The 12967-nt window shown below is 40.3% G+C and overlaps 1 protein-coding gene across 1 annotated transcript; it reads right to left on the bottom strand.

Annotated features, from left to right (window-relative positions):
* Positions 1–10: 10 nt before the first annotated feature.
* rheb (Ras homolog, mTORC1 binding) lies at positions 11–11387 on the bottom strand. The gene is made up of 8 exons (XM_079487567.1): positions 10974–11387; positions 7905–7976; positions 4219–4286; positions 4029–4111; positions 3868–3924; positions 3293–3340; positions 2143–2224; positions 11–816 (listed from the first exon to the last, which is right to left on the bottom strand). The coding sequence occupies exons 1-8, from the start codon at positions 11023–11025 to the stop codon at positions 724–726; spliced, it is 555 nt and encodes a 184-aa protein (XP_079343693.1). The 5' UTR covers positions 11026–11387; the 3' UTR covers positions 11–723.
* Positions 11388–12967: the final 1580 nt, after the last annotated feature.

The following is a 12967-nucleotide window of genomic DNA, read 5'->3' as shown; positions in this document are numbered from 1 at the left end:
AGACCGGAGCTGTAGTGAAACAAAATGCATGTGTTTATTGATTTTACAATCAAAAAAGTTCAACAACATTCACTCCTGAACGCTGAGACTTCTTTGGCTATAATTACCGTTTAAGAAACACAATATACAAATTTGTCAGGGTTTGAGACAGCGAGGAAGATGAGAGGTAGAAAAGAGACATAAGGCTGAAGATTATGATGAGGCAGAAAGCAGACGCGTGTTAATGCCGCCGAATGATTTTCTCCCCAAAGAATAAAATTGAAAGAAAATGAAATGAACCAACTAAAAAAATTTAAATGAAGGTGATATGAAGTATAAAAAAAGGTTTAAAAGGAAAAGCCAAACTCTGGAGAAAAACAGGCAGTTAGCCACTTCAAGTAGAGGGATTTCCCAGTGTCCATTGCTGTCGTGCGGCCGGGGGGAGAGAGGGAGAGAGAGAGAGAGAGAGAGAGAAAGGGGTGCGGTGGGCTCTGTAAACAGACTTTTCTAGCAAACATCTCATAGTAAGTGTCTTTAACCCTGTTCAAATTCTGTAATTCCAAAGCTAAGCCATTTATTCACCATAAAATAGACCAAAGAAAACAAATCACAGCTGCTATATTAACCCCAAACACCAGAAAACAAACAAACAAACAAGCTTGCTAGAAAAGTTTGTGCTGTTCTCCGGTGGGTGGGGCAGACTGTGGGAGAGGGGCGGGGCCATGTCAGGAAGGGCGGGGTTATCTACATCACGACGCAAGACGTCCGACCCTGTGGAGCTCCACCGTCCATCTTCTCGGCCTCCATGATTATCCTCTTGAACACCTCCACAGTGGTCTGAAAACACACCAAACGCATTCATTTATCACACGATCTCACCACAGACAATAGGACAGAAATCACCGGAGCAGCCCGGCTGAAACAAACAAACACCACCGCTAATGACTCCAGATCTCACAATAAAAGCGGTCGTGTCCAGAGGCATCTGGAAACACCTGAATCAAGTTTACCGGGTGGTCAAATTGTATGTTATAGACCAAAAACTTATTGCTCCCGAACTCTTTGTAAGTCGCTTTGGATAAAAGCGTCTGCTAAATGACTAAAGTTTCAAATAACCCTACATCAGGAATCAGGAGCTACATGTTTTTTCTAAAACTGTATTGTCATTTTCTTCAGGCTTTTGGCCTGCACACGTTTTTTAAGTGCAGAACATGACACCTGTGGAGTGGAAGCTAATCCCAGGACACTATTTAGGGAAAATTATGGAGATTTTCATCAAAAATAAATACATTGGCCATCATCTCACAAGCCCAAATGCTCAAAGTCGTAATTAAATATCTAAAATGACCTTCATTGGTTTGCGCTTTCTGAAAGGCGCATCTCCCCAAATCTTTCCCAATACAAACTGGATGCGTGTCCATCGGAAGCAAAGTGCTTGTGCGTCTGAGGTTTACGCTTTAAAACATGTAGGATTGAGAAAAATAAGTGCTGGACTGATGTTAAGAGAGTTATTAAGAGAGATAAAGTGCAGGACCTGATTGATGCGAGTTATAAGAGTTTTTAAGAGCTTTCATAAAAAGGAAAAGTAATCCCGCGGCTCCTGAAGACATATTAATGTTTTATGAGGCAAATTAAACAGCCTCTAAAATAATGATTAAATACCATCTGTTAACTCCAGCTTCCAATCTCAATCGCACCCAAGTGTCTTACTAAGATGGGCAGAGAGCTCCAGAAGTGGAAATTCTAAATGTCTCTCATAAGAAACTCGTTTCAATCACAGGGTGAACTAAATGATAAATATCAACGGCATGTTCTCTGTGAACGACACCTCGTTCATCCCTTTCAGCAATGCTCTTCACAGGTGCAAACATGACTGTTAGAACGTGTGATTCTGTTATCTTCATTCTGGTTGGCCAAAGGAATCCAGGTGCTGGACCAAAGATGTTTCAGACACTGTAGAGTAGACGCATAAGACCGCCCACTTATGGTAAAACTCTTCGGATTTATATGATTCACATAAATGAACCATTTTTTATTTTGCAGGTACGTTTTATCTACAAGGCAAAAACTGAAGACATTTATATTAAAATATAAATCTATAACAGTCTGAATGACTTTATATCTGATGAAGATTGAAACATTAGACAGAAAACATCTCATCACCTGGTTCTCTTTTGCTGAGGACTCCATGAACGCTGCGTTCCATGAATCTGCCAGCGCTTTACCCTCTTCACAAGAGATCACACTGTGAGAGAGAGAGAGAGATGTCAGTCATCCATTAAAACTAGAAATATTTATGTGACCCCAAACCCACACAGTAACACAACGTAAAATGAGGAAAGTATTTGTATTCTATCTGCTATAAAGAATCACCAGAAGGTTCTCACACACAACACCACATTCTGACACTAAACTCACGTCTCACACACTCAAAATAAGACTGAACGTCTTCACCTGGTCTGTGACAAACAAGCAGAACTTCAAAATGAATCCCAGACGTTAACCTGAGCCGTAGCAACACCTGACAGTTACTGCACACGTCTCACGATCATCTCCACAGAGCTCAGGTATGTGACCAGCAGTAATATTCACATCCTGTGGAGCTAACGATCCTTTGACTTCCTGTTCATTCCCTGAGGATAACTGGGATTTATATTCAAATAGGAGAACTACACTGGATTTACTACATTGACCTGATGTGTAGTAAGTGTGTTGATAGCAGCTTGTAGTTTCAGTACAATTCTGTGGGGTTGCTATGGCATTCTGGGTGGTTTCTAAGGTGTTGCTCACTGCCCATGTTTGCCTGATGTGTGTCTGTAGAGTTGGGACACCTGCTTTATATCACTTGGACATGTAGAACAAACACGTCACTCACAAAACATCATGTTCACCACACTTCAAAATGCATTCTGGGTAACAAGACTGAGATCCGTTAATCGGAGCACTAAAACATCTGTTCCAGAGAGATCAAGTCATAGCTAATGCTAATCAAACACACACACACAGGCATTCATGAGAGATGTGTGGTCCGCTGGTTCCCAGTCTGAAGAGTTCAAAGGTTTGCAGTGGGGCGGAAGTTTAAGGGGTTGTGGGAGATTTTGATAAACATGGAAGGTTCAAACAGACGTCATCTGAACCAATGACATCACACGACCTATAAAAGTTTACGTCCGTTTAATTTTCCTCCAGTAGCAAAAGACCCATAAATAGATCATTAAAGACACTAAACCACAGCACATCACACTTTCATCTTAATGACTGTACTTTATTCTTCTCGTGTGGAAACATCACATTCATCACTGATGACACCTACCGTTCCATGTGAAGATCTTTCTTATTGCCCACCAGCATTATGGGAACTCTGCCAGAAAACACAAGAACAGTCTGAGAAACAAAAAACATCTGATAAAGATCTCCAATAATCTTCAGGTGGGGTGGCACCAGACATTGGTAAGATCCTTCTTGAATGAGAACGTTAAGTCCACACTAGAGGCTTAGTAACTACTAGCTAGTTTGTAACTAAGGTAGAATGTAGCTCCGTAAAGTAATGCCTATTAAATGACATGTGGTATGAGCCATTTGATTTTACTGCCAACTTTTGTTACACTAATAGAGTAATGTCATCACATAATGTTTTAAAGGTACGTACTGTTAATGTCAGCAAGATCATAATGTGTAAAGTTTTGAAGAATGTGGAGTGAAACTACAGTTTATTCAGTGAGTCTGCTATTTTATTCCTACACTTACTTCTGACGGGTAAATATTTCGTTTATACGTAACGTTACGCTTCAACTAAGTTGAACTCAAAAATATTTGGCAGCAGCTGGTGCAACCGGCCCCAGAAGAACAACCATAGTCAATTATTAAACACAGAACACAAACACTTACTGTACTTTCCCAACCATATCCAACAACTTCTCATGGATAGCTTTTATTACTTCAAAACTGAAACAAGACACAGACAGACATAAGGGAAAAGGTGATGAATCTGTATGTGCATGCATATTTGTTTTTCAGCCGTTTGGTTGTGAATAATTGTATGAATGTACCTTTTATTTGATGTGACTGAATACACCAGAATGTAACCGTTGATGTCTATAGAGTAACTCCGTGGGAAGATGGAGTACTCATCCTGGAGAAACACAAACACTTTCTCCTCAGTGCTCACTCAGATCAGCTAAACATCCACAGAAGAAAAGAAAACAACAGAACATCTATTTCACGTGAAGGTGTTCTCACCTGACCGGCTGTGTCCACCAGCTGCAGTGAATACTCCTGTCCGTTCACTGTGATCATCTTAGTGAACGCTGATGAGAAACACACCAGACGCAGAGTGAGAACACGCTAACAGCATCTCTCAGCTTCTTTCATACACACGTGAATTTATGCATGAAGGTTTCCAACTTCATACTTAATCAAATACATGAGCAATAAAAACATGTGCATCTGGAAAGGATGCTGAGCCGGGACACAGCTGCGTCATACGTCTGGAGCACTGTCCACACACCCACAGGCTTCGACATAAATACTGATTTCTCAATCCAATAAAAACTTTGATCCGGAATTACAGTACACGGTTCATCCATATGAGTGCATACCACAGTCCAACCTAAAATATGATTATTCATATCACTGTTGACGGTTTGCTCTATAGACCCCTTTAAGGTTGAAACAAAAGGAAAACTGACGGCGGCCAATATAAGTACAGATTCGGCTACATAAGGAGTTTAAAATATCATCTTGTTGTGTTGTTTATTGCCACAGTCTCCAATTTGATATTGTAACACATACAGTACCTGCTGCCATTGCCAAACAAAAACACTGACGACAGCTGTAGTTTAACACAATAAAACAAGCAGAGCAGTGAAACGATCCTCAAAAATGCTGCCTTATCACCGATATCACTTAAGGTTAAATAAACTCCTGTCTTTTGTTTATATGGATTATGATTTGGGTATGTGTCAAAAAACCAAATCATGTCAGCCCACCTAATCACAACAACAGGGGAACAACCTTACACAGTCAAATTCGTTTAGTTATCAAGGGAACCTATCTAACAAATGTTTTTAATTACGTTTCATATTTATTTTTTGCTTTATGTGCGCTGTGATTATTTTGTACGGTCTGTGTTTAATATAAGCAAATGTTATTGTACTTTTCATAGTTGTCGTCAAGTCAAGGCAACTTTATTTATATAGCACTTTTTACAATTTTCAAGAAAATATTGACTATAAGCAACACATATAAGGTTATGCAAGTCAAAACAACAAAGGGAAACAGAAGACAGACACAAACACAAAACACTCCACACACACAGGGGCCATCACCCAAGATAAGGAGAGAGAAACACGAGTCAAATATCAGACTGTAAATTCCTACATGCAGTGTTCATTTAATAAAACTATAAAAATCTAGCAGCCCCTACGGCCAGGCAAAAAGTATGCAAACAGTGGCGAGGAACCCAAAACTCCATTGGAGGAAAAAAGGGAAACCAGGCCTAACCAGGGGATTCTAGTTCCCCTCTGGCTATAACTGCAGCCTCAACAGTGCTTGCACAACAAGGCAAAATATTTTTTTTATTTCATTAATCTTATTTTTGTGTGTTTTTATTAGGTCAGAACGATACATCGAATCTTCATTGCAACAAACAGCCTGACACGATGAATAAGGGAAAACAGTTTATTACATGCCCCGCATGTAATATATATTTGACCGATCACGTTTAGCGCGTTCATGCGATATCCCACACCAGAGCCCGATAAGGCAGCGTGGAAGAAGCGCCCGCAGATCTCCGCAAGAAACTTCAGCACGGCGTTATTGACAAATATACAAACACAAGCCCATTACTATGATGCGCTGTTCGCTGTGACAGATTTAGTCTGAGGACGAACAATGTGATATTTGAGATGTTTCAAACGAAATGAACCACGGAGAAGTTCAGGGGACGTCATTTATCTGTCTATTACTTGACACCACTGGATCATTTCAAATGCAAATTATCTTGTTAAGTTTTATTTAAAGTTATCTTTATATTGTGTTGTGAACATGAGGAAAAATGTCATTATTACAAACTAAAATCAACATAGTAACGTATTAACACAACCCCTCTCTATTTGCTTTAAACTCTATAAGCAATAAAATGTTTACTCTTTCATATAGTATATATAATATATCAATATGGTCTTGACATGCACATTTTTTTTTTTGGTTCAAATGTTCTGGTGTTTTCAGAGTCAAACAGTCGTTTTAGCATCAATCAATAAAAAAGCTTCTCGTCTCTTTTTAAAAAGCAGAACCAAATCTGCTATCAACAGCATTAAAGTATACAGTATAGACAGACAGCGTTTAAGACTATTTCAACACATTTACACACAATTATATTTGTGGACAAATGTAAACACATATGATACTATTCCACAGAACTTTCCCAAATTTTCGTGCAGAATTAACATGAAAAGTCTGCAGATTCCGTATGTACTCGCTTATGAGGAAAAACAACAAACTTTATGTGAGCAGAACCTATGACGGGGAAGATGAACATACAACAGGATCACTAAAAGTAGTTTCAAGTTCATGTTGTGTGGCGCCTGGTTTTAATCTCCATAGTAGCCTATGGATCCTTAATAGATTTTTTGTCTGGAGCCCTGGTGCATCCCGAAGTAATATTTTTGTCTACATAAAAATAGTGTAGTATACTATATACTTGATTCAGTGGGAATAGGCTATTCAGTGTTTAGATTCGCAAAGAACCTGTTAAAGCACCAAGACATGGGAACAGTATAGATAACATTCACATTTAAATATTTATCGCACAACGCAGCTTTTCCTCATATCGTGCAGCCCTTGTTTTTATTAAGAAAGAAATAAACCCACCATTCATTCAAGCAATTGGAGTTCCCAAATTGCCATTATTTAAAAACAAAGTAAAATGCGTCATGCGAACAGCCACCTCACAGCAAACCCCTCAGCCGCGGGGTCACCGGTACAACCTGTGTTTTTACACGTCGATTAACCGGTGGAAAAATTTCATCAGGGAAACATCCCTACTGTGAACATAAATATTCTTACTTGCAGGTGCACCAGACCCTGATCTCATGGATTAACAGTTTTTTACAGGACCGTCCACAGCATGTAAATGACAAACAGTCTGAGAATGTGGTTTTAAACACTGGGGTGTTTTATCAACAATTTTATTTTCTATTTATACAAATGAAATGTCCTGTGATGACAAACGGACGCTTATAAAACATGCAGATGATATGGCACTGGTGGGATGTGTAACGGATACTCCATCATTAGATACTTAACTTCATTTTGTTCATTGTATTACAGTTTGGACAGTTTTTGCTGCTTAATCTTAGTAAAACTAAAGGACTGTGTTGTGGGGCTAATAATGTACAAGCCCTTTGTGAACCTTTTCCAGTTAATGGAGAGGAAGTTGAACAGGTGGGATCTTTCAAATACTCAAGTATAAAGATTGATGTCCAAATTCTATTTGGTAATTGTTCATTCAGATAATGTTTTTAAAAAGGCTCATGAACATTTAGGTTTACTCAGAAAGCGGAGGAGTTTTAACATTGAAGTCATGATATCTGGACCGTTGTATATAAATCACTTATCAAGAAATCAGTTCTTACTTTTAATATTGTATCTTGGTTGAAATCTCTGTTAAAAGCAAAAAATAAAAGTAAAATAAAAGCTGAGAGACAAACTCTTGTCATGGATCTCTTTACTGTGGCTTTAAAAAGAAATCTTCTGCTATAGTGGGACACTCTTCTCATCCGCTGTGTGGTTCTTTCCAGTTTCATCCCTCGGGCAGATGCTATAAAGTACCTTCAGGGCCTCACACTACCAACAGTCCTGACACACACACACACACACATCATCAAGTGAATATTGACATGTTTGTCAGGAGGATCACTTACTGTTTTCAATGGTGGGGTCATAAGAGTCCACAAACAGACCATCCACAAACTGTATTGACAAAGAGGATTTCCCTGAAACACAAACAACACAGATTTGTTTTCTTCAGTTTTAATGTGTGTCTGAGAGAGAGAGAGAACAGATCACACGCAAAGATTTTTACAATATCAAGGGCTCAGCCTAGTCCAGGTGAATTGAGCTTTCGTTCTGGGTTTTGGGTTAAAACGAAGCTCGAAAACAATCCGACACTTCTTTGTTTCTGGAGGCGGGGTTTAACATGACGTATGCAAACAGCCTCTGCAACGCGACATTCAAAAGCATTCACGCTGCTCCAATGTTTTCGGGTATTTAAAGAAAAAGACCTGACCTCACCTCAGCTAAATAAAATGATGCGTTATTTCCCACAGACCGGGTGGCGCAACATAACACACCCACATATTACGTAATGGTCATGGACCAAGGAAGGCTCGAGGGCCAACACAAACTTTCCCGGAGAGTTCTGTTCGGTTCGGAGCAGATTTTGTTCTAAATCAGGTCACAGACGGTCGTTTTTTGTTTCTGAATGTAGTATGCGGAGCCCTTTACTCAGATGTAGTTGTGAACAGATCCTGACTCTTACACTGGATGTTAGAAACACTTGCTGTACAGCTTCCATTCAACAAAACATTAGTGAAAACACACACGAGCATGAGAGAGCGTGTGTGTGTGGGCAGATTTGCCCTGCAGTCTGTTGCTATAACAACACTTGTTTCCTCTCAGCATCATCTAGCCAGCGTCTCACTCACAGTAAAGAGCGTCAGGATCTCTCGTTCACAAACCTCACACTGTCACGTGAGGAAAACATCATCGATCTACAGAAAGAGCTGACGCTGTCAGATGAAGAACCCTGAAATAACAACAGAATCATCATCTCTAGGTCTCAAGAGAAACACAATGTGTGATGTAGAGCAGTAAGAGTCTGGTGTCTGATTTAATGGACACAGATCAGATTTACAGCATCTTCCTCATCTGATCCATAAATAGAAAATGAAACCGGAGGAGAGCCGTCAGGAACAAACACGCAGTTCCCATCAGCCCCATGAACATATCATGACCTTCAGTGAGTGACCGATGAGGTACTATCACACATCCAAAGCCCTGAGATTGACATGACGAAATACAATCATACACCAATTCTGACTTCACTTGAACTAAACTATCAGTTATTCTGAAGAGGTGAAAGAAAGTCGTCGTATTTGGATGTAAAAAAGAAAAATCTAACACTGGACTCTTAGAGATAACACGAACATCACCAATGAACTCACTCGACTCTCTTTCACATGAAAGCTTTGATTTGTTGAGCTTTTTACAATCCAAACAAGGACATAAAACTCAACATCATCAAGCGTGTGATGTCACTGTGACATCACTCATGTGCACACTAGGGATGGGCGATATATTATCGTTTGCGCTATACCGTAGAAGAATTTGTCTCATCGCGATAATAACGATAAGTCTAGTTGATGATATAGTTTTGTGTGCGACTGACTCACTGTTCACGTGCGGAGTGAAAACAAGCATAGCGGAGGGCGGACGTGAGGTGGAGGAGGAGCTTGTTGTTAAGCGAAGATCTACGTCTACAATTTGGAACTGGTGTGGTTATAGAAAATCAGATGCGGAGCAAACTACCGTAATATGCGAGGTTTGCAGAAAAACGGTGGTTGCAAAGAGTGGAAACCCGTCCAATTTGTTCCACCATCTAAAACACAAACCAGAGTATGAAGAAAGTTTAAAGCTACGTAATGCTACAACTACACGTGGACCTAGGGGTAATAAAAGTCCCAACCAGACGAAAATTGCTTATGATAAGCAAAGTAAACGATGGAACGAATTGACGTTTGTCATACAATCCGTAAAGGAAGGAGACGGAGAGAGGAGATTTATTTGCAGTTGTACTTGTAAATTTGAAACACAAGACGTGTTTGGTGATTGTTACTTTTGCTGTTTGCACTATTTTTGCCACTGTTGCACCATGAGAGTATAAAGAAATACAGAAACTTTATTTACATTTTAAACTTGTAATTGATTTGAATTATTATTGTGTAATTGCTTGTGTGTGATGTTTTTCAGCACAGTCACTGAACACAAGTTAAACATAACATTAACTGCAATTTTACAGAAGAAAATAATTTATAATAATAATACATATAAATGTATATACATTATCGTCAATGGTATAGTTATTGCAATAAATACCTGAAATTATGGGGAAACATTTTTTCCCTAGTGCACACATTGGTTAGACTGGTAGAAGGAACATAAATACAGTAAAACGATGAGTCCTGAACATTACAAACTATTTGAAAGAATAAGAAAGTATGCCTTGGGTTCAGAGGTGAACTTTGTGCCACTATATTTACTGTAATATGACCGAAAGAAAGAATAAAAGATGCGTTTCGCGTCACAGGCAGAATCCAGACATTCATATAAATGATTTCACAGCCCCTCATATCTGTTCCAGCACTGCTTTCTCCACTAGACATAAAGATATATCAAATAAACATTTACAGAGTTTCTGTATGATTTATCTTCTATACACTCACACGATAAACAACAGCATCTCTTACTTTAATATCCCACCTGTGTAATAGACATTAAAGCAGTCCTTCCTCTATACGTCATATATATATATATATGTGTGAATACACTGAAGTTGAGCGTGTGAGGGGACACGTGTCCTCTTCATATATTCAGACGTGATGAAAACACAACGCGTTTACTGCACAGATGCGTGTTACGCAAACACATTCCGACTCCACGTGAACACGTTTAAAACAATAACAGTCCGTACTGCACCTTTACACCGAGGCCTGCGCGCGCTCGCACGGCGTCGTTCATGTGTATTCGACGACATCATTGATATAAAGCGCGCAGTTTATCGCTTAAACATCGTGAGTACACAGGCGCTCGCTCGCGCACGCTATAAGAGGATGCGGTGCGCACTCGGGGGTGACATTCAGCTCACGCGACCGCGCTCGAGCCCTGCGCCATAACATGCAGATTTCAACGATATATAAGCGCCGCGTACTTACCGACGGATCTGTATCCCAGGATGGCGATCTTTCGCGATTTCGGCTGCGGCATGTTTATTTCGGGCCTACCGCATCAATATCGACATGTGAGAGGGTCTCTGTTCCTGCGGCGCTCGAAATCAGATCGACTTGATCCCGTTCAGCGGTTCTGCGTCTCGAAGCTCAAAGAAATCAAAGTAATGGACTCGATCGAGCGAACGCGGCGGATTTTGTGTAATTTACCGAGAAACTAAATAACGCGACTCTGCGTCACTGCCTAGCGCGAGCCTGCGTTAATTGTGCAAGAATGGTTGAACTCGCCTTGAGAGGCGGGACTAACCGCGATGTCATTGGATGAGGGCTTCTCGTCGTCCCTGTAAGAGCGAACGTGATTGGGCGATCGAAGCGTCCGTCGCGGCATCGAAGGTCAAATAACAAACGCAAAGGAAATACGTCACGTAATTTGCTTCCGCATTTCACATCAAGGTGGACAACAGACATGGCGAGGAGAAGCAGACATAACGTCTGGGTCATACATGTTTAAAAATGTTCGTTGGTCTGTTGCGTCACAATATCGTATCGTATCGAAGTGACTATGGACCCTCGAACACGAAGAGGAGGAGGAAGAGGAGGAAGGACCCTGATTGTTTACCTTTGCTGCCCCTGGAAGACTACGTGCATGCCCTGATCTTCTTATTTAACTGATGGATCATCATGTATTCAGTCAAGTCTTTGCCTTTTATGAAGATATGAAGCTGAATTTAGATTTGTAAGCTTTAACATATATTAATATTATTTTAGTCAGAAGAATTGGTGTTAAAAATGACTGTATATATTTCAATGTATTTATTGAAACAGATTTGAACTCAATTACATTCTTATGCTAATAATTATTCACGACATACTGACAGATTGTTTAGTTTAATGTGTGCTTGAGATACAGTAGATGATTATAAACATTCAGACGTCTGTAGATTTGTTAAAGGATCATTATCTAACCTTTAAACACATTAATGGCGATACTTATAATTAATATATCTTTATATATAAAATCGCTGGATTTGCAGTATTCTGAGGATTATGAAATCAAACCAAATGACATCTGATAGAAGATCAAACCTGTGATGATGTTCTCTCATGTTTATCCTTTAAAAGGACAAGAGAGTTGTTTTGTGACATCATGACTCACAGGGAGCGAGAGCGTGTTATCACAAGTGCATCCCAGTTTAAAAGAGCCTTTTATTTTTGATCAGCTTTTGTCCGACTGATAATGCATAGATGTTTCTCAAACATGTTTATTGAATTCTTTTGACTTCATTGAACGTAATGAAAAGACAGTTCTCCACTCATCCGAGGCAGTGCTGGACTGGTAATCTGGCATACCGGGCAAATGCCCGGTGGGCCGACGCACTTGGGGGCCCATATAATATAATATAAGATTTTTTTAATCGGCCAACGACTGGCCCATAAAGCAGGGACAGCGGCCCATTGGTTCATTTTTCATACTGACACTGGGCTGGCCCAATCATCTCTTAACAGACTCCACCCCCCCAGTTTCTCGTGTCAGATGCAGTCAGTGTCTTATAGAGTGTTCACACCAAACGCAGTAAATCGCGCTATTAGCGTCTAGTTGGACGCTTGAACATTTTGCTTTTACTCGCTTCATTCGCGTCATGGAGGGGCTTCTGTCAGGCGCCGCCTGTCTAATTGCGAAATGACGGACATGGATTTTGTTGAGAGGATAGCTGCGCATTATGTGCTATGGAAGGCTGAAGAACGACGTAGACTCGTGCGGCGCCATGTCTGGGTCCATCAAATCCTTCAGAGGCGCAGTCCTTCATTGTTTTTTCGGATTCCTGCCTCCGCTCGCAATGTCAAAATCACGCCCCACGCAAGCTCCTAGTTCGTAAACGCGGCGCGAATTTTCGCCAAAATTCAGATTTTTCAACTTGCGCGAACTATGGGAAGCCAAATAATCCAAAAGTTGGACGAGAGAGCGGGTATTACAGAGCTCG

Source organism: Barbatula barbatula, assembly GCF_947034865.1.
Source record: "Barbatula barbatula genome assembly, chromosome: 23".
Lineage (NCBI taxonomy): Eukaryota > Metazoa > Chordata > Actinopteri > Cypriniformes > Nemacheilidae > Barbatula > Barbatula barbatula.
This window is presented reverse-complemented; position numbering and strand designations above follow the sequence as displayed.

Coding starts and splice junctions, on each gene's coding strand:
- rheb (XM_079487567.1), bottom strand. CDS start 11,025: ATGCCGCAGCCGAAATCGCGAAAGATCGCCATCCTGGGATACAGATCC. Junction 7,977..10,973: donor CCTGGGATACAGATCCGTCG/GTAAGTACGCGG, acceptor TTTGTGTTTCAG/GGAAATCCTCTTTGTCAATA. Junction 817..2,142: donor CCTCAGCAAAAGAGAACCAG/GTGATGAGATGT, acceptor GTGTGTTTTCAG/ACCACTGTGGAGGTGTTCAA.